This window comes from Tachysurus fulvidraco, chromosome 3 (assembly GCF_022655615.1).
Source record: "Tachysurus fulvidraco isolate hzauxx_2018 chromosome 3, HZAU_PFXX_2.0, whole genome shotgun sequence".
Taxonomy (NCBI): domain Eukaryota; kingdom Metazoa; phylum Chordata; class Actinopteri; order Siluriformes; family Bagridae; genus Tachysurus; species Tachysurus fulvidraco.
In genome coordinates this window covers 6816440-6837448 of record NC_062520.1, presented here as the reverse complement: position 1 = coordinate 6837448, position 21009 = coordinate 6816440, and the positions used below count along the sequence as shown (strand labels likewise).

Genomic DNA, 21009 nt, shown 5'->3' with positions numbered 1-21009 from the left:
TTCTTAGCACAGACCTGTTAATTGACTTAGGAGCTGAAGCATGCGCTGCATTTCCACCTCCCAGAAACTGAGACACACACACAGCGTGCACTCCTGATGAACATTGTACAGCGAGAGCTGTGGAAAATGTTCTCAGAAAGAAAGAAATTACAGACAGTTACATTTTATACACTAGTCTATCTGTGACCTTGGGAGAATTGTTTTAAGATGAAGAGCCCAGAGGAACAATTTCCCCGTCACTCTGTCACTCAGTAACTGCAGAGTAAGCCATAAATTTAAGCTGAGAGCTGCAGAGCTTGAACTTGGAGTGAATCATTACCTGCTAACAAGGGAGACCACCTTTATTTTTCACTCTACGTAGCTCCTAAACTGGCAGCAGTAACTCCTGCCTCATCATTTACTTCTAGCTGTACGACTTGCTAGGAGAAAATAGAACAAAGTCCAGATTTTTGTTACAATTCTTTGGGGCAAACAAAAGAATAGACTTTGACTTTGTAACATGATTTCAGTTGAAGGTACAAAATGTCCTTAACTCACTTCTTAAGGACATCTTTTTTCTTACTTATGTGTGCACATGAAGGAGATTTATTCATAGACACTTAGTTTGATTATGAACAGGTTATACAGCTGAATGTAAAGACTGTATTGCGGTTAATAAAAAAAATATATATATAAATAAATAGATATATAGACAAATAAATAAATACATACATAAATTACAATTAATTGTTTTACAAAAAGTAAAATAAACTAATTTTATTGATATTTTTTATATATTTATATATAAAAGTATTTTTTTTTTTCCTAAAAAACAGCATAAAGTGGTTTAATCCTTTTATTGAGCAGCAATTTTGTTCCCCAATGATTAGAATTTTCATTCATAAAATAAAAACATTCAGTCCACGGGTACATTGTGGAACGTTGGCCAGATAAGTTATACCAGCTGTAAAGAACCGTCCCTTCTCTACCTTAATTTTTTCTGTTCTTGAATTTAAGAAAGAAATAGCTTGTCAAGTTACAGAGAAACTTTAAGATGCTCTTATCTATGCAAACCTATTGTGAATTTTATATATATATATATATATGAACTGATTTGTGTAGCAAAACTAACTAACTAACTAATTAACTAACTAACTTACGCAATAAATAAATAAATAAATAAATAAATAAATAAATAAATAAATAAATAAATAAATATTCTTTTGTGACCTTTGTGGGTTCCTCTGCTTATTCTCTGATTTCACAGTCTTTAGAATGTCTGAATTAAAAATTAGAATTAAATTAAATTAATTATTTAAATAAACAATTATTTCTTTTTTTATTATTCTTAATTGTTTCTTTTAAATATATATATATATATATATATATATATATATATATATATATATATATATATATATATATATATATATATATTTGTAATTAAATTAAATAGAATTAAGAATTAAGTATGTCAAAAGCAGAAGATTCTGATTCATCTGATTCTGACATTCTTTATAGCTTTTTTATCATTCTTTATTGCATGGTGATTGGGCAGGAATCCACAACTCTCAATCCAACTGATTGACAGTGATGATCACTAATGATATATATAAAAACACTCTTTGTAGTACATTGCTATTTAAATAATCAGACCTAATCGTATTGTTTGCCCTCTGCAATCTGCATACATAGTATGCTAATGGATAAACACACAGACATGCAGAGTGTAATACCATTATCTAAAGCTTCTGCAGTTTGAACGCAATTACTCAAGACAAATGTAGTTTTCATTAATTAAACCTTTATCTCTGACAGAACTGGTTAATTGAATTGCTTACATTTTACCAACACAATGAAGCGGTTTTCTGTTCTCCTTTAGATGATAGCACAACGTTCATATAGTGGCTCGACGCTAGGTTTTTCATGTCTAATCAGTACCTTGAATTAAATTAAGAGCACATAAACCATAACGTATAAACTCCTGGAATAGAAAAGTCTCAGACATGTGGATGCACAGTGTTCAGTTTTTTCTTTCACTGACACTTGAGGAGATGTTTTTCTCAAATTCCCCCTCACTTGGCCCCAACCATCACTGCTTTCCTCTCTAAAGAATGACTCAATGCCGATTTGAAAATTAACTTTCGAACAGATGCACTAATTCCATTTGCGCTGAGGAATGCCCGGGCACTATGTAACCCAAGCCAGGCCTGCTGTGGGCCTCCGTCGGGAGAAGAGGTTACGCTCCAACTGCTGGAGACCACAGTGGCCTCTATCTCTCTGTTAATCAATATGGGCTCAGCCAATAATACACATAATCAGTGAAAACGATGCCTTTTTTTCTCATTAGACGCATTCACCAGAGACCTTGGAGTACACACCTGTTCCTCAGTGCATTGCTAGAGGTTTTCTTCCACTCAGAAAATGTGTTCACTTTGAGCAGTTTAAAAAGTAGACTTGATTTTTTTTTCTAGGTTCACCTTTGATAGAAAGCTGAATAGAAACTGTACACACCTGAATTAAGACAACACATTATGTTTTATGTAACCAATGGTGTTACTACAGGGTTAAATGCACAAACAGTATACTTCAACAATATATATAGAACAATATATTTCGAGTACTTTTTAAATGCTGAGAATTTTTAAAACCTAACCAGGAAGCAAGAACATTAAGATATTACCTAAGTGAGTCATGAAATGTTTATTATTTATCTAATGAATTAAGACATATCAGAATTTACCTTATTTTATTGGGAACTTCTAGCTTTAATCTAACTGCAAAAGGGAAAAAGTGTTTACCGCTTTATATTATATTTTTATGTTTTCAGTTACTATCATTGTCTCTGAATATTGTAATAAAATTGTAATAAAATAGTCAATTATAGTTACATTCGTAACACAAAGCTGCAAAGACATGTAGTTTTTAAAACTATTTAAATGATATTCTATATTTTATTGACCTGCTGCAATAATAATTAATAAAATATAATAAAATATAAAACTTTAAAATAAATAAATGAATAAATTACTTTTTTTTATGATGTGACTGATGTGGTCATGGCAAAGACAATCATCCAGCTGTGACAAATGTAAAATACTAAATAATAAATAAAAATAAATAAATACAATAATTATTAATTAATAAATATTAAACCCAGCCAATAAACAAACAAACAAACAAACAAACAAACAAACAAACAAATAAATAAATAAATAAATAAATAAATAAATAAATAAATAAAGTTACAAGTATGTCCAGAATTGTATGTCTTTAATTAAAATCAAATCAATTCAAATTTTATCTGTCACATACACAAATGCTTTTGTGAAATGCTTTTTACGTCTGTCTTGTATTCAAGTATAAAAAAGAATTGAATTAAGGATAAAACTAAAACCAAAAGTTAGTAGATAAATAAAAATGAAAAATTATATAAAATATATGAAAATATATGTGAATATATATATATATATATATATAAATAAATAAATATAATAAATATAAATAAATGTGTATGGTAGATATTGGCAGTACAAATTGCAAATAAATGAATAAAAGAATAACATGTGAACATTACCAGTATATTATTCTCCATAAAAAGGTATTTAATTGACAACAGTCTTTAATTACAAATAATGAAATAAATCAATAAATTATTATGTGGAAAATATCTGAAATACTGTAACTGCATTCAGTATGATGCTAACATGTAGTTTTTATTTTATCCTCATTATAATAACTAATACATGTTTCCTGAGCATGTATAACCATCTTACAACCAGGTAACAAGCACAGCATAACCTTTAGCATATGTAACGACTAATATGTTCTACTATTGTGTAGTGATTACGAGGACAAAGTGAAGAATATTAGTTTTTAAAAGGCCCATTGTATTCAGAGGAATAATTAGCATGTTAGTGTATTAGTGCAAGTGAGACGGTGGATGGAGGGGGAAATTGTTGTTTTGCCACTGTTAACAAACCTATCAACTTGTCTACTTGTTCTTACCCCCATCCCATCCCTCCCTCTTCTGTAATTACCCCCCTCCTGTGCCAGCTCTTTTAAACCCAACAGCAGAACATCAGCACATCAATTAAAACATAAACACCCCACATTGCTAAGTAAGATGACCCCCCTCTTCACCCCCACCCAGAAAAACCCAGTCACGTGCAAATTAACTTGCACTGTTCCCATTTAATAAGGCAGAGATGTAATGAAGTTGCATTGCTTTTGTGCAATATTTGGTCCATGATGATGATGAATATGATCATCATCATCATCATCATCATCATCATACATCATCATCATATGATGTATCATAGAATACATCATCTATCATCATATATCATATATCATAGAATATATCACCATCATCATCATAATGCATGGTTTAAGCAGAAAACAACACACACACACACACACACACACACAGAGAGAGAGAGAGAGAGAGAGAGAGAGAGAGAGAGAGAGAGAGAGAGAGAGAGAGAGAGAGAGAGAGAGAGAGAGAGAGAGAGAGAGCAGACAGACAGACAGACAGAGAGAAAGAGACAGAAAGACAGAAAGACAGGCAGACAGACAGAGAGAGAAAGAGACAGTCAGACAGACAGACAGACAGGCAGACAGACAGACAAATACACAACCGGCTGCGACAGAAACATCTAAGGTTCCACTGACTGAGCTCAGAGCTCCGCCCTGCAGCTTTATGATTGGTCAGGAGGTCAGTGGGAGGCGTGACCATTCCCAGTGCGTATAAAAGCGCTGAGCGTCCCGCTAGGGTGCACGGATTTGTATGGGGAGAAAAAGAGGAAGGTGCTTTTGTGAAACGCTTAATGCGTGTGAATGTAACTCAGACAGCGGATTTCTGTTTCTTCTGTGTCTTTAACCCGGACTCGCTCATTTGTGCTCCCTAAACAAAGTGTGGTTCCTGAAGACATCCGTTAAAGCGACGGCAGAGCAGAGAAAAAGGGATAATAAAGGGAGAGAGAGAGAGGCGCGTTTACGGGGTCCTCAGCCATTTTGATTGCACGCTAAAGGAACTGTTTATTTTTCTCTTTTGAAACTGGTCGCGTTTTTAATAATTGCACCGGATAAGTGAGGAAGAAATGGAGCCGCTGTTGGAGATCTGAGCGGATTCTTTAATTCCAGAGAGACATAAAACCCGCGCACACACACGGACTTGCCATTTAAAAGGCGAACCGGACGCGCAACCAGACAACGGACGATGGAGCGCTACCTGTCGGGCATCTACCTGCTTCTGGCGCTCTTGACTCTGCGGCGATCGAGCGGTGCCACGGCCAAGGAGCTGAGCTGTCAGGAGATCACCGTGCCACTGTGCAAGGGCATCGGCTACAACTACACCTACATGCCGAACCAGTTCAACCACGACACGCAGGACGAGGCGGGCCTGGAGGTGCACCAGTTCTGGCCACTGGTGGAGATTCAATGCTCGGCAGACCTTCGCTTTTTCCTGTGCAGCATGTACACACCCATCTGTCTGGAGGACTACAAGAAGCCGCTGCCGCCGTGCCGCAGCGTGTGCGAGCGCGCCCGGGCCGGCTGCGCGCCTCTCATGCGCCAGTACGGCTTCCCGTGGCCCGACCGCATGCGCTGCGAGCTGCTGCCCGTGCAAGGCAACCCGGACACGTTGTGCATGGACTATAACCGGACGGACACCACTACCGCCGCGCCAGTGCTTCCGAAACCCACAGGTTACCCGGTCAGGGTGCATGGAGGCGCCCGTGGCCCTAGCGGCGGACATGCTAAGCGCAAACCGGTGCCGCAGCCGTGCGAGGCCGGGTGTCAGTGTCGTGCGCCGATGGTGCGTGTGAGCAGCGAGCGGCACCCGCTGTACAACCGCGTGAAAACTGGAAGAACGCCGAACTGCGCTATGCCCTGCCATAACCCGTTCTTTACCCCAGACGAGCGGGCGTTTACAGCCTTCTGGATCGGCTTGTGGTCTGTGCTGTGCTTTGTGAGTACTTTTGCCACAGTGGCCACATTCCTGATTGACATGGAGCGGTTTAAGTACCCAGAGCGACCCATCATCTTCCTCTCTGCATGTTACATGTTTGTCTCTGTGGGTTACATCGTTCGTTTGATCGCAGGACACGAGCGGGTCGCCTGCAGCAGAGAGCATGACGTCGAGCACGTCCACTACGAGACCACGGGTCCGGCGCTGTGCACTGTTGTCTTCCTGCTGATCTACTTCTTCGGCATGGCCAGCTCCATATGGTGGGTGATCCTGTCCCTCACGTGGTTCCTGGCAGCGGGTATGAAGTGGGGCAACGAGGCCATCGCAAGCTATTCACAGTACTTTCACCTGGCTGCATGGCTGATCCCAAGCATGAAATCTATAGCTGTGCTGGCGCTGAGCTCAGTCGACGGTGACCCTGTCGCGGGCATCTGCTACGTAGGCAACCAGAACCTGGACAACCTGCGGGGCTTCGTGCTGGCACCATTGCTCATCTACCTGTGCATCGGAGCCATGTTTCTGCTTGCGGGGTTTGTGTCATTATTTCGCATTCGCAGTGTCATCAAGCAGGGTGGCACAAAAACAGACAAGCTCGAAAAACTCATGATTCGGATTGGTGTGTTTACTGTGCTTTACACGGTGCCTGCGGCTGTCATTGTGGCCTGCTACTTTTATGAACAGCACAACCGGCAGCGTTGGGAGGCAGCACACAACTGCGCCTGCTCTCTGGACCGTGAGCGTGATGCAGAGAGGCCTGACTATGCTGTTTTTATGCTCAAGTACTTTATGTGTCTGGCTGTGGGCATCACATCAGGAGTGTGGGTCTGGTCAGGAAAGACTGTTGAGTCTTGGCGGGCACTGTGCGTGCGATGCTGCCGCTGCCGCTGGGCGGGCAAGGGTGCGAGCAGCTCGGCATACAGCGACGTTAGCGCAGGACTGACGTGGCGCTCAGGCACAGCCAGTTCGGTCTCCTGCGCCAAGCAAATGCCTTTGTCCCGGGTCTAGAGGAGATAAGTGCATCAGTTCCTGCTTTTTTCACATTTCCATACAAATGGACTGCTGAGGAGTTTCTGTTAAGCGGAAAGACTGGCTGAAACAATCGAACCCATCATCACCCCTCGTGTGTGGTTTACTTTCCTTCCATTTCTATTCATATGGACATGACATGCAATCAGTGATGCTTAGAGAGAATTAGGCATTGCATTGTTCCAAGTGGTGCTGAACATTTTCCCCAAGTCCTTTAGCATTTAAAGTTTTCTGTTTTGTTTTTTGTTTTTTTAGTTTAAAGAATGTCTAAACAATCAAAAATATCAAAGATGCTCTCTCAGATAAGCCTTAAAAAGTCTTAAAGTTTTAGTGCTCAAATATTTCTACGGGTTGTTTTTTATTGTAATGTATTTATACAGTTCTGTACAACTTGTATATTTTGTATAAAAAAAGATTTATAAGATTACTGTAAATTTGTAAATAGTGTAGATGTCATTTGAAGAAGACAAATATTACTTTTATTTTGACAATAAAATATTTTGGAGAAATCTTTAATCAGACATTTCTCTCACTTCCATTTCTCCTGTAACTAGACAGAACTCCAGATTTCTTTTTTCTTCTTCTTTATTTTAATGGTCACTGTATTGAACATGCTTGCTATAGAGGTGTTTCTTTGTGCACGTCTTGTAAAGAGAAGCTCTTTCTTGGCTATCAGGGTCGTAATTAGAGGCGAGCAGCTCGAGTTGGAGAAGCTCCATCATTGTTGTGTTCGCCACTTAATTTAATAAAAGAGGGCCGAGTGAATGGGGTTTAAATGCAGAGAAAAGGGCTCTTTTCATCCAGAGGGGCACTTTGATCTTACTTTAAAGTCTCGGATAAAGGTGACATGTACATAGAACCTTTTTTCTGTACTTACTGATGCACCAAGTTGTCTAACGTCTAATCTAAGACCCTTATGCTTTTGATCGACGGTATTGAAATGTTGGCACTCGGGGGCCCAGTGTTTTTTTTTTAAGACGTTGTAACTGTTTGAATTTTCCAGCGTGCTGTCGAAACGTCTCATTTGAGCTTAAGCTGCATTATTAATCACATAGGTTGTGTTCACAGTGAATGGAGGCCCTACAGGTGGTCCCTTTACCTAATCTAACATCGAAGCGGTTTTTATTGTGCAGCTCTGACAGCGCTGTATTAACACTCAGAGAAAGAGCTTCCCAATAAAACATTGGGGTAACAATGCAAAGTAAAACAGTTATCTTCTAGCTTTTGTCAAACAAAAACACACTCACACAGCTTTTTTTTTTCTCAGTTATTTAGCGAGTTCGTGTTCCCAATCCTTTTTTTTTTCTCATCTTATTGCTTGCTTTTGATTCACATAATCAGATAATTAACAAACCCTTCATAAGCCTGAAAAGAGTTTATTCAAGTAAAGAAAAGCATTCAGAAGCAGGATTGGAAAACACCCAGCTAGGCCATTAGGTGATTACAGTCATTACCTTGTGTTTTTTTTTTTTATTTTCATTTAAAAAAAAAAAAAAAAAAGCTTGTAATCTGCTTCAGCACTGAAACAATGATGTTAAATGATTTCATGCCCATCACTCTGCCTTAACCTCAGAACTGTCACACAATCACAAGCTACACATTAAGATGATAATTCCAGCTTTCCTGTGCTCTTAACTCAAGCATGTCACCGTTTCACCACATGTTCACACTCATTTGGCATTTTAACCAGCCAGAGATTTTATCTGCACATTCAAAGAAACACAAAACATATGTTACTCACAAATATTTCATTAAATCGGTAACATAAAATAATAAACATTAAATTAATGAAACGTTTTACATACTTTCCACATTTCTGTGTATTATGTGTTGTTTTATATCACAAGTTAATTATACTTCATGCCTACAGTTGTCCAGATGTGTGTTTTTGTTTTGTTTTTTACTTTGTAATAGTGTGTGGACTTAAAGCGCCACCTAGTGGTTAGCGTTATAAATAACAACATACATTTCAAATAAAGCTTCATAAATGGTTCTCGGTCAGGATGTATGGTTCTGTGAAGAACCTTTAACATCCACAAAACGCTTCCATTGTACAAAATGTGCATTTTAGTGGAAAAAGGGTCTTTATACTTAAAAGGTTTAATATAAAATGTTCTTAATAGCACTAAGAAAAAAGCTGTTCTTTGAAGACCAGTTTTGTAGGAACCAACAATAGTTCTTCAATGGCACTGCTGCAGAAACATCTGTTTGTTTCGTCATGACATCATTATTATTAAGAGTGCAGTGAAAAGAAAGAAAGAAAGAAAGAAAGAAAGAAAGAAAGAAAGAAAGAAAGAAAGAAAGAAAGAAAGAAAGAAAGATTATAAGACAGTTGGTCTTTACTGTGTGTAGCCACCTTTGGAGGTTTAACATTTTAAAGTGTTTTTTGTTTCTTTGTTTTTATCAGAAAGAATTTGTACTCATTTATTAATAATTCTTACAGTTTGACAAAATATTACTGTTATTATACCAATTATATTTATAATTACACCTGATAAATGTGTATCTCGAATTGTTCCTTGGATAAAATATTATTTTAAATCAAATCAAATCAGATTAAATCAAGCGAATGTTATAACCTGGATTTCACACACATATTTGAACCAGTGTGTGAATGTTCGTGCTTGGAAGGCTGAGAATAAATCACTTAAAGCCAAGAAAACATAAGAGTAAAAACCAAACCACCAAAATCTTTCGCTGTGGTTCATTTAATCATTTCTATAAATGTTTATACATGAACTACATATCGTTAAGTTTTAGGAAATTAACTTTCTTATAATTGATAATTAAATGAATCAGTAATTTTGCTGAAAGATTTTCAGGAATGACAAACATACACATAAACTGTAGAACTTTTAGCCCATAGTATAAAAGAAGACAATTGTTTTTATAAATATTATATACTATCTATTAATAAAAATAGTTCTATCTATCTATCTATCTATCTATCTATCTATCTATCTATCTATCTATCTATCTATCTATCTATCTATCTATCTATCTATCTATAGCTGTGGAGTAGATGTTAAATATTTATTCTAATGATTGATTTTATGTGCTGATAGAATCTCTTTCTCTCTCTCTCTCTCTCTCTCTCTCTCTCACACGCGCACACACACACACACACACACACACACACACACACGCGCGCACACACACACACACACACACGCGCGCACACACACGCACACACACACACATGCATTGATTGATTTCTTCTTAATCGAGTCCTCAGGCAAATCACACACCAGCCGATTTTAATAAACCTGATGATGGAATATGTCTCAGGGTGTGAAATGTGTGTAAAGTGTGTAACATGGGGTTTCAGGGCTGATTCATGCTAATTAATGCCAATTTGCCATCTCTAGATATCCACATATTGGAAAAGTGTCAACATAGCAGACTGGGTGTGAAATCCCTCTGTTGGTTTATATCAACACAGCAGCTGATTAAGGACCTATTCTGATCATCATCTGTGTCTCAGCAGTAGTAAGCAGTATAAAAATCACTCACATACGCACACACACACACACACACACACACACACACACACACACACACACACACACACACACACACACACACACACAGAGGGAGGGTTTGAGCAGTTACAGACATTCTTAGCCTGACCATCTTACATTTTATCTGATTTTATACAACTGAGCAATTCAGAGTTAAGGGCCTTGCTCAGGGGCCCAGCAGTGGCAGCTTGGTGAACCTGGGATTCGAACTCATAACCTTCCAATCAGTAATCCAACACCTTAACCAGGGGTATATATGTATGTCAGGCTGGACTATATTACCCATCAGCCCCTGTATGTCACCTGATCTCACTACACATCTTTCTAGCACTTGTATTAAGTTCTAGTTCCTGTGGACCCATTGCCATGCTCTTGTTAAAGTCATAGACTTGTTTCTAGACTTTATGTTTTGCAGTTTTCACCTTTTTGTTTTTCTTTCTACAATCTTCCACAAAAAAGTCTGCACTTACATCTACATCTCCTTTAAAAATCCCTGATGCTGTCGATGTTACCACTTAAAGAAGAAACCCTTAAGATAAATACGGACTGTAATTGATACAAGCTGTTTTAAATGGTTTAGGACTACACTTTTTTATTATCATTACAATTATTTATTATCACAGTCTCCATTGTCACACAGATGAGGATGAGGATGAGTATGAGGTCCCCTTTTAAGTCTGGTTCTTCTCAAGGTTTATTCCTCATAGCATCTCAAGAGGTTTTCCTCCTCACCATCACCTCTGACTTGTTTATTACGAATAAATAAATACATTTATAATTTATATCCTGAAATTATTTCTATGAAGCTGTTTTTTGAAAATGTCCATAAATAAAGGGCTAATACAAATAAAATTATTAGCAAATTAAATCATCGTATTTAAGGACTGCTTGCTGTCATATACTAATGGGACTTTATACTAATAGCAGATGCACTTGAAGGACAAACAAGAGACGCTTTAGATAAATGTGAATTTTTGAGGTTCTACTACTATTATTATTATTATTATTATTATTATTATTATTATTATTATTATTATTATTATTATTATTATTATTATTATTATCACAGCAGTTATATGATTTCATATGAATTTGATTGTTTTTTAAATAGAAACTTTGCATTTCTATATCATTAATTTCTTCTCAAACAAAATAATATTATGCATCACATTTGCTTATTGTGCCTGAGTGGGTTTTTGTTTTGTTTTTTTTTTTGTTTTGTTTTGAAGAACACTACACTGGGCACTTGAAACCTAGAAAAGCCCAAAGAAGCTATTGTGTATTGTGACTGAAAGCATTTAGATCAAAGGATTCTTCAAAAAGAAAAAGAAAAAAATAAACAGTCGTTTTCGAAGGAAATAACCGATGGACACTTTGCCTTCGATAGTCTTTGAGCTGTTTTTATACTGAATGCAAATCAGTGCTTTGATGCAGGTTTCACACCAGAGCATTTACATTTACAATCTGTTTGTGTTGAAGTGTGCAAATTCACACAAATCGGTGGCATGTGGGGATGTTTCTGATGTTAAAGACTATTTGTTCATTATTAAACAGTCGATACTTGATCTGAATCGAGTGAGAGTGCGACAATCACATCACATTTAGTCATGATCATTTAACCAAATAAACAAACTGAAGTCTTCACTCAAAAGAGTTACTTCAAAGAGTCGAATCGTTCTCAAACGAATCATCACTATTGAACCAAAAACAGTGTGCCTGAGGAGAGTGAAGTAAACTTACTAGATTGAGGCACAAGAGGGCAGAGTGGAGTTAGTGATGTGATGTTGTATTTGTATTGGAGGTGTTGTGTGTTTAAGGTAGAGCTAAAGGTCTTAATCGGTTGTTCTGGACAGATTAATATTTTGCCCTGCATTAACACAACTACTTTTATTCTGTGAGGCAGGAGTGTTCAAACTGCTTTCAGAGAGGGATAGATAAGATCTAATTAAACCATCCATCCATCCATCCATCCATCCACCCATCCATATATGCATTAATCCATCCATCCATCCATCCATCCATTAATCCATCCATCTATACATCCATGACCTATGAAATTGCTGTGAATAGAACAATTTGGAGACTATCACGCCGTTTTTGAACTGCCATTGTGTCAGTCAGCTTTGTGCTCAGGTCTTCATCAGTGATCATTTGTAGATTTCAGCAGGAAGGAATTAACAGTTAAGTCTGTAATGAACTCAGAAATGACTGTTCAGTGTCACCCAAATGGGGATAATGTTCACTTCTGTGTTTGGTTCCTCTCAAGGTTTCTTCCTCATATCATTTCAGGGAGTTTTTTCTCACCACCATCACCTCAGGCTTGTTCATTTGGAATACACATTGGAGATAAATAGCAACTTTTTATTCTGTTTCTATTCTTCAGTAAAGCTGCTTTGAGACAATGTCAATTGTTAAAAGCGCTATACAAATAAATTGAATTGAATTGTATTGAAGACACATAACATTGCTCTTCCTTTCTGTATACATGATTAAATATCATCCAGTAAATTCATTTCCATCTGTAGTCAGAGGGGAGAAAAAATGGTTCTTGTATCTAAGCTAATCTTCTTCTTTCTGAAGTACTTAAATTAGCACTTGAAACAACACCATAAGTGTTTAGTTGAAGAATCTTTTTGTAGATTGCAATGATTAATTAAAGACAAGTGTCCTAAAAGATTGGTTTTCTGAGTGGGATGAACATTTCTTTACAAGGAGGTTAGAATATAATGCAGTGATGCTTTTGGAAAATACACAAAAATCAATTCTGCTTAATAGAGAAATATTTGTATGTTTATATAGTGAAGAATATTACACAAAACTACTGCTAATATTTTGACTCTACAATAATCCTAATAATTTAACCTATTTCTGGGCATATTTTACTATTTTTAAGTTTTCAATTATTTTAATCTTTGTTGTGGGTAATTTTGCTTCTTTCTAGATATTAATGTTTAATTTTAGCTGCCAGTAGAATAGTTTTTGTGGTTTAGGTTTAAGGTCTTCGATTCGATTCAATTTATCTGTATCAAGCTTTTAACAATCCGCATCGTCTCAGAGCAGATGTATAAGTATAGAAACAGTAACGTTTAAAGTTTAAAATTAATTTACTATTTATCTATAACATCTATCCCTAATGATCAAGCATGAGGCGATGATGGCAAGGAAAAACTCCCTGAGATGATATAAGGATGAAACCTTGAGACAAACCAGAGTCAGAAGTGAACCTCATCCTCATTTGGGTGACACTGAACAGGAAATAATGTAAATGTAAATGCCCTTTATACAACAGTTTGTAGTAGAATGGAATTAAGCAACCAAGAGCTCCTGAGGAACTAATGGGTCAGCGTCATTACCTTCTATCTTCCACCCGTGATTCAGGTCTCTGAAGTGAAGAAAAAGAAAAAAAAAAAACATGACAAGATGTATTTCCTCATGTTAAGGTCTAATAATATTGCACAATACTGAGATCACTGAACATTTTACTCTTTTTCTTAGAGGCCAAAAAATGGAATTTGCTCCTGTTTTGTTGTTTCTACTCCAAAGTGGTGGTCGAAGCTCATATGAAACTAAACACTCAGAACTGTAGACGAATTTAGTTTTTAGTATTTAAGTATTAAGTAGTAATAAAGTATTTCTGTTTTTTTTTTTCTCTAACCTACTAGGGGCAATGTATTCATAGAAAAGTTCCCACACAAACACATGTGAGTACAGTAAGCTCTCTGTGCTTCTGAATACAGAATAAGGAGAATATCTAAAGGAAGAACAATCCTCTTCTATTGTGCTCCAGCACAAGCCCAAATTCATCACAGTGTAGGAGGCAGAAGAGGGACGTCATGACAGTGTCTTAATTCAGATTCTCTGTGTGATGGCTTTTTGTTCATCATTTGATTAGTGATTTTAGTGAAAAAAAAAGTGAAAAAACATTAATTGGTGTGTCTGTGACTGTTGTGAAAATTCACAGCATATCAAGATTTAAATGTCGCTATAAATAATGGCTTTATATATATTTCTTTATAATTTTGTCTTTAATTGATCACCAGCAATGAATAAAAGTATTCTATAATGAGATAACTGCAAAAATTATTTTAGGATATATCCTAAAATACAGTATATCTATTTATTCTGAGTTTGTACATTGCATTAACTCATTTATCCACCAGAGGACGTGAGAGTATAAATGAAACAAATCCATATAATCCGGTGTATTTTGTTTTAGAGGGAAACGTTTTCTATTTCTATTACTATCACAACATCTGATGTTTAGTTTTTTTCCAATAATAGTTAGTAGGTTTTATTACGATTTTTTAAAAGATTCCAATCAGACAACGGATTTAGAAATGTAAATTAAAATTGCTTTGTGCTTTGTTGACTATTTGAGATGTGTGTTAATCTATTAAGGCCCAAAACAGAGCAATAAAGTCAGGGACATAAAGTCAGGGACATAAACTCAGCTACTGCCAAAATGTAATTCTTAAATTAGCCAGTTAACACATTTATGCTGCCCCTTTCCAATTAAATCACATTCCAAGTTCCAGGTTTTAAGGCTACAAAATGTGGAAAAGTTAAAGGGGGTAAAAACTTGTGCTCTTTATAGTGTATATTCAGAATGACCCTATGATAAAAGCCATTACATTTAGGAGATGCTCTTATCCAGAGCGACTTACATCTCTTTTTTTTTTTTAATAAAACTGAGCAATTGAGGGGGGCCTTGCTCAGGGGCCCAACAGTGACAGCTTGGTGGACCTGGGGTTTAAACTCACACTTTTCCGATTTGTAGACCAATACTAGGCTACAACATCATATTCTTCTACTTTCAGCTTTTCCCGGTAGGGGTCTCCACAGTGAATCATCTGCTTCCACCTAACTGTATATCCTTATTTAACACGTCCATATTTCTCCTCTTTGGCTTTCTTCCTGACCTCTTACCTGCAGCTCCATCTCCAACATGCTTCTACCAATATAACCATCTCCCTCCTCTGTACAGTACATGTCCAAACCATCTCAATCTAACCTCTCTGTCCTTGTCCACAAAACAGCCAACCTGAGCTGTCCCTCTGATGTGCTCGTTCCTAATCCTGTCCATCCTCGTCACTCTTAAAGAGAACCTCAACATCCTCATCTCTGCTACCTCCATCTCTGCTACCGCCATCTCTTTTCCTCACTGCTACAGTCTCTAACCCATACAGCAAAGCTTCTCTCACTACTGTCTTGTACACCTTTCCTTTGATTCTTACTGACACTCTTCTGTCACACACAACACCCCAGACACTTTCCTCTACCCACCTGCACTCGTCTCTTCACCTCTTTTACACACAAATATTTAAACTTCTGCACCTTCTTGACCTCAGCCTCATGTAACCTCAATGTTCTACTTCCCACCCTCTCGTTCAGACATGTATCCTGTCTTACTACGACTGGTTTTCTGGCTCTCACTATGACTGACTTTCTTTAGTGTATTCTGTCTTACTCCAACTGACTGGATAAAAGTATTGTATTTTGGTCAATGAAACTGATTTTTTGTTTTTGGCCGATAGCTGGAGTTTAACTTGATCTGATCTGGTGTCAGTCTGGTGTCATGTTCCTTTGTAGATTACTATAAAGCTGTGTTAATAACAAATAGAACAAAGTGTCATACATAGCAAAATTTGTAAAAATTTAAGGGGAAAAAATGAAGTGAATGTTGTATTGAGAATGATTCATCACCTAAATAATATCTAATCAGCTCTAGTCCTGTGTTGGTCTCAACTGATGAAAGAGTGGGTTAAAAGATTATCAAAAGCAACAGTCAGTTACTTGTATTGCACTTTTAACAATAGATATTGTTATAAAGCAGCTTTACAAGAATATTCAAAATTCAGAATATAAATAATATTTTAAATTATTAAATAACGAGGAAGCCAGAGTGACAGTTGTGAGGACACTGGATAGTGTGATTAGAAATAATTTCCCTTCTAATACTGTGTATATATCCAGAAAGTTTATTCTAGTTTTGACACGAAATTAACTTAATGTATATGTTAACTTAGTGTATATGTATATATGAAACCTTCGATTTCTCAGTTAACCCTTTTTTACCAGTACACTGGTGCTCCATTCTACCTACAGAATGTAAAAATGCAAATTCCATTTTTTGGCAGAATATGTTAACTGGCTTAATACTGTAGATGGGTGGCTTAAATATATGATTTACTATATAGCACAAACCAAGCATATTTTTATTCAACTGTAGACTGATTTATTCTGTACCACAATTTTCCATTACATTATAACAAACCAAGAAAAAAAAAACACTACAATTCAAAACACAAAATGATTTTTAAACCTTTACAGTTCCTGTATTCATTACTGGCCCTTTTGTGATGAATTATAACATTAATTAAGATAAATATCTGATGTAATTTTTGACATATACATAGAGCACAGACATTTTCAGATTGATAAGAAATTGAGGTGTCATTTACGTAGTCTCACTTAAACTGAAAGCAAGTCCCTCCTTGTGAACCAGTGGTCTGACGTGGATCAGAGGACATAAAAGTGTGACAAAAGACAGGAGGATAACAGCAGCAGGCTGAAGTTAATTTAGCTTTAGAGGTGAAAAGTACCGTGAGGTTGCATCAGATCTCACGTTTCATTGGATTATGGCGCGCTATTTTAAGTGTTTGTATGTGTTCTAAAGTTCCAGCCTCAAATCCCTTTGGGTCTTTGAATATATTGTGACAAGCCGCCTCCATAAATACAAATCCAGGCTTTGAAGCTAATTGTTATGCCTGGCACTCAAGCTGGTGGATTCTTGGTCTTTAGCGTCTAGACAAACTCACTGGTGTAAAAGAAAACACCACTCATCAATGCTAAAACAGGTCACAGTTTGTGTGGTAGGTACAACACAATCGTCGATCACTCGTTTTGGTAAGTCATGCTAGTGTTAATTTTTGGAAAGAAAGTTGTACCAGTCGTTTTCATTTTGGAGACTGTATGTCAGTTTCATTCTTGGAGGCCCTTTGTGGATTTCACAATGTGCTTTTAGAATGACCTCTCACAATGACGCACACAGCCAGGTCAAGACATGTCAAGGATGATCTCGGTTTAGAGAAGTCGTGTGAGCTAATACACACAGAGGTCCTAATACAAACATAGGGAACAGGTGGATGGTGAAGGTTGTGGCTTAACTTTAAAGGGTAGCATTCCACAGAAGGCAGAAGGGCCACCTAGAGTCACCTTGTCTTCAAACATTTTAAGACCTTTGTTTCTGGTCCTTCCCTTTTCAAAGGCTCAATGTACAATTTGCCTAATTGCATAAATTCTTTGAAACAAATGTGACAGCCTTTGAAGGTCCCATCTCATCAAAAGGTCAATGATATCAGGATTTTAATATTTAATGACATTTCATTAGTTGCTCAGAATAAAATAACCTTTTCAGCTGTCTTAGCATGCAAATTGTTTTGGTGTCAACCCCAATGTGCCTCTAACAAGATTGCACTACAAGCCCTCACACCCATTCTGACCTTTTTTCATATCCGTCACCACCGGTGGACATCAGGTCACTATCAGTACTTATATCCCCCAACATGTACTGTCCTGATATTGTATCACAAGTTGTCACTGGTCCTGAACTATCCAACAGCCCTTCATTTGGTGGCTTGTCCCGTCTAGGAGGAGGCATAGGTTTGAGGCGACTACGCTTGTTGACTCGTATGGACCTTGGCGTGCCTACTGGCTCAGATGGACACAGTGCCACTTCACTGCCTTCTCGCTCTGTTACCTCTTCCCCTACCACTTGGTAGCAACCAGGTCCGTTACCTCCGATAGAACTGGGTACACCCAGATTGATACCTACAGGGACTCCTGCACAAGGGATGCCTGGATGACCTTTACCTTCTAAATGCATTGAGGCATTATCACCCACACAGGCTTTGCTGACTCTCTTACGAAAGCTTCCATTGACCAGAAAGGCTTGAGATTCAGGGTCACCAAAGTCAACATCGTTGGCTCCACTTTCTGCCAGGAAGTATCCTTCCTCCTCATACATGTTCTCCACCATTATCTTCTTCTTGCTCCTATGCCTTCCTGACTGCTTACTGGCACAGATTAGATCAAACAGGCTTAGAAGGAGGGAGAGGGCAGCCAATCCCAGCATGAAATTCAGCATAATGGTCTTCTCAGTGGGTCTGGATATGTAGCAGTCCACCATGGTGGTGCAAGGAGTATGCTGACAGATGAAACGTTTTGGGGTGTAGAACCCAAACAGATAGTAATGTGCTGTTCCAAAACCAGCTTCTAGAATTATCCGAACCAAAAGTTGAAATATGTAGACTCCTGCAAAACAAGGCAGCCTTCTTGTACCTGCTTTTACACTAGACTTTGATAGAGATGCTTCATGGAAAGGTTCCTGTTTAATCTTATAGAAAGACCTAAATCTCATTCTATTTGATGCATCAGGATAACCTAGGCTGGATGAAACTTTGTGGATCACATAGACAATAAACACAACATGAACCAGGATAGTGGAGGTAAGTTGGACCAGCCAGAAGCGGAAAAGTGAGAGGGGGGCAAATATATCGTAACACACGTTGGCACATCCAGGCTGAATAGTGTTACACACAAATCTCTCCTGCTCATCCTGATAAAGGGGATAGCCAGCCAAGAACAGGACTGATATACGTAGGAAGATCGTTAGAACCAGCCATATCTTCCCTAGAAGAGAAAAAAATCAACAAGTCAGGCACCATGTTGTACAAGTGGGTTTGGTTGGTTAAGGTGTTGGACTACTAATATGAAGCTTGTGAGTTTAAAACCCAGATGCACTAAGTTGCCATGGCTGGGCTTCATGGCTACAACCCTTAGTTGTATAAGAAAATTTACATAAAATGTAACCTGCTCTGGATAAGGGTGCCTATCAAATATTGTTTACAAGCATTATGACAGAATCTACAACTCTTTTTCATTGGGTTCATTGAAGGTTTCCTAATTCCAATGGAAATGCACTATTTCACAGTTCTAAGTAGGATCAAAAAAGTTTGTCCAGAGAGTCAAACCAGAGAATCCCTCAATTAAGGATTTCAGTTTCTACCTATGGTAGATATCATAAATCCTTCATTGGGACATCCACAGACACAATAATAGTGTGTTTAAGTACAGCATGTAATTCTTAGATGAGTTTATATCTAAGTATAGATAGTTAAGTTTTTTGTCACCTACCCACAATAGTGATGTTGTAATTCAATATGATGAAAGCAGCCTCTGAGGCTCCTTGCCTTCCCATGTCTCTAGATCCAGAGCTCACAAGACAACACACTGTCTCTTAAATTGACTCCAGATGAGCGTCCCACAGGTCCATCAGAACTGCAGTCTGTCATTACAAACAGACTGAAACCGAGTGGCCTTGCTTAGTCTCCTGCCTCTGCTTCTTGTCTTACCTATTCTCTTGCGTAGACAACAACTGTTCTCAGACAACAGAAAATCAGAGACGTGAGCTCCATTGTGAGGCTATTCTTACCCACCAAAGGCACGCTGACAGGCTAACATTGTTGAGATAGCTTGGGTCAGTTTACGCTTAGAGGTGAATAATGAACAGAGGGATTAGTCATTAAATCATCCCTGTTAGAGTCTCAATAATATTTCAAAGTCAGGTGATAGGGTTCATCCTTTTATTATGAGAAATGTGAAAAGTTACACATAATAAAAGCTTTAGTGGAGTGACTTAACAACAAAAAGGTTCTCCCGGTACTTTGCTTTAAGGGCTGGACATAATTCATAAAGCAAACATAATTGATTTAAATCATTTGAGCCGACAGTCATAAATCAATTGATGAACAATTAACTATTATTAAAAAAGAACAGACATTCTCTAAATTGATGTAATAATAATAATAATAATAATATAATAATAACCTTTATTTTCTGTAGCGCCTATAAAAGAACATCTCAAAGCGCTTTACAGAAGCAAAATAAAAACAACAAAAATACACACATAATATAAAGATTAAAATTAAAGCAACAAAAATAGACTATAATAAAAAGCAAATGTAAAATTACAATTAGTCAAATTAAAAGCTCCCTAAAAAAATAAGTTTTGAGCTGAGATTTAAAAGTGCCAAGAGATGTTGCTTGCCCTATCTCAGTTGATAATGAATTCCACAGTTTTGGAGCTAGTGAAGAAAAAAGCCCTATCTCCCATCGATTTTAAACAAGTTAAAGGAACAGTTAAAAGACCAGTTTCAGAAGAACGAAGGTCGCGAGATGGAATATAAGGAATTAAAAGATCAGCCAAATATTGAGGAGCTAACCCGTGTAAGGTCTTGTAGGTAAGCACCAGAATCTTAAAATCAACCCTAAACCTAACGGGGAGCCAGTGCAAGGACTCCAAAACGGGAGTAATGTGATCTTTTAACTTTGTTCTAGTAAGTATTCTCACCGCTGAATTTTGAACTACCTGTAATTTACCTGTATACCTACAGTAGGCAAGCACGGTGATTTGTAAGGCACTCATCGTCATCATTTACAAATAATTTGTAG

At 37.3% G+C, this 21009-nt stretch overlaps 2 protein-coding genes across 2 annotated transcripts; one reads left to right on the top strand and one right to left on the bottom strand.

The window, feature by feature from the left end:
- Nucleotides 1-4764: 4764 nt before the first annotated feature.
- fzd8a (frizzled class receptor 8a) lies at nt 4765-9466 on the top strand. Its single transcript, XM_027149930.2, has one exon. The coding sequence runs from the start codon at nt 5201-5203 to the stop codon at nt 6953-6955; it is 1755 nt and encodes a 584-aa protein (XP_027005731.2). The 5' UTR covers nt 4765-5200; the 3' UTR covers nt 6956-9466.
- Nucleotides 9467-16834: 7368 nt separating this feature from the next.
- LOC113644313 (gap junction delta-4 protein) lies at nt 16835-19915 on the bottom strand. The gene is made up of 2 exons (XM_027149016.2): nt 19693-19915; nt 16835-19188 (listed from the first exon to the last, which is right to left on the bottom strand). The coding sequence occupies exons 1-2, from the start codon at nt 19754-19756 to the stop codon at nt 17984-17986; spliced, it is 1269 nt and encodes a 422-aa protein (XP_027004817.1). The 5' UTR covers nt 19757-19915; the 3' UTR covers nt 16835-17983.
- Nucleotides 19916-21009: the final 1094 nt, after the last annotated feature.

Bases quoted from the DNA above. Each gene is read 5' to 3' on its own strand.
- LOC113644313 (XM_027149016.2), bottom strand. From the start codon at position 19,756: ATGGGAAGGCAAGGAGCCTCAGAGGCTGCTTTCATCATATTGAATTAC. The intron at 19,189-19,692 runs GTAGGTGACAAA...TTTCTCTTCTAG, and splicing joins TTACAACATCACTATTGTGG to GGAAGATATGGCTGGTTCTA.
- fzd8a (XM_027149930.2), top strand. From the start codon at position 5,201: ATGGAGCGCTACCTGTCGGGCATCTACCTGCTTCTGGCGCTCTTGACT.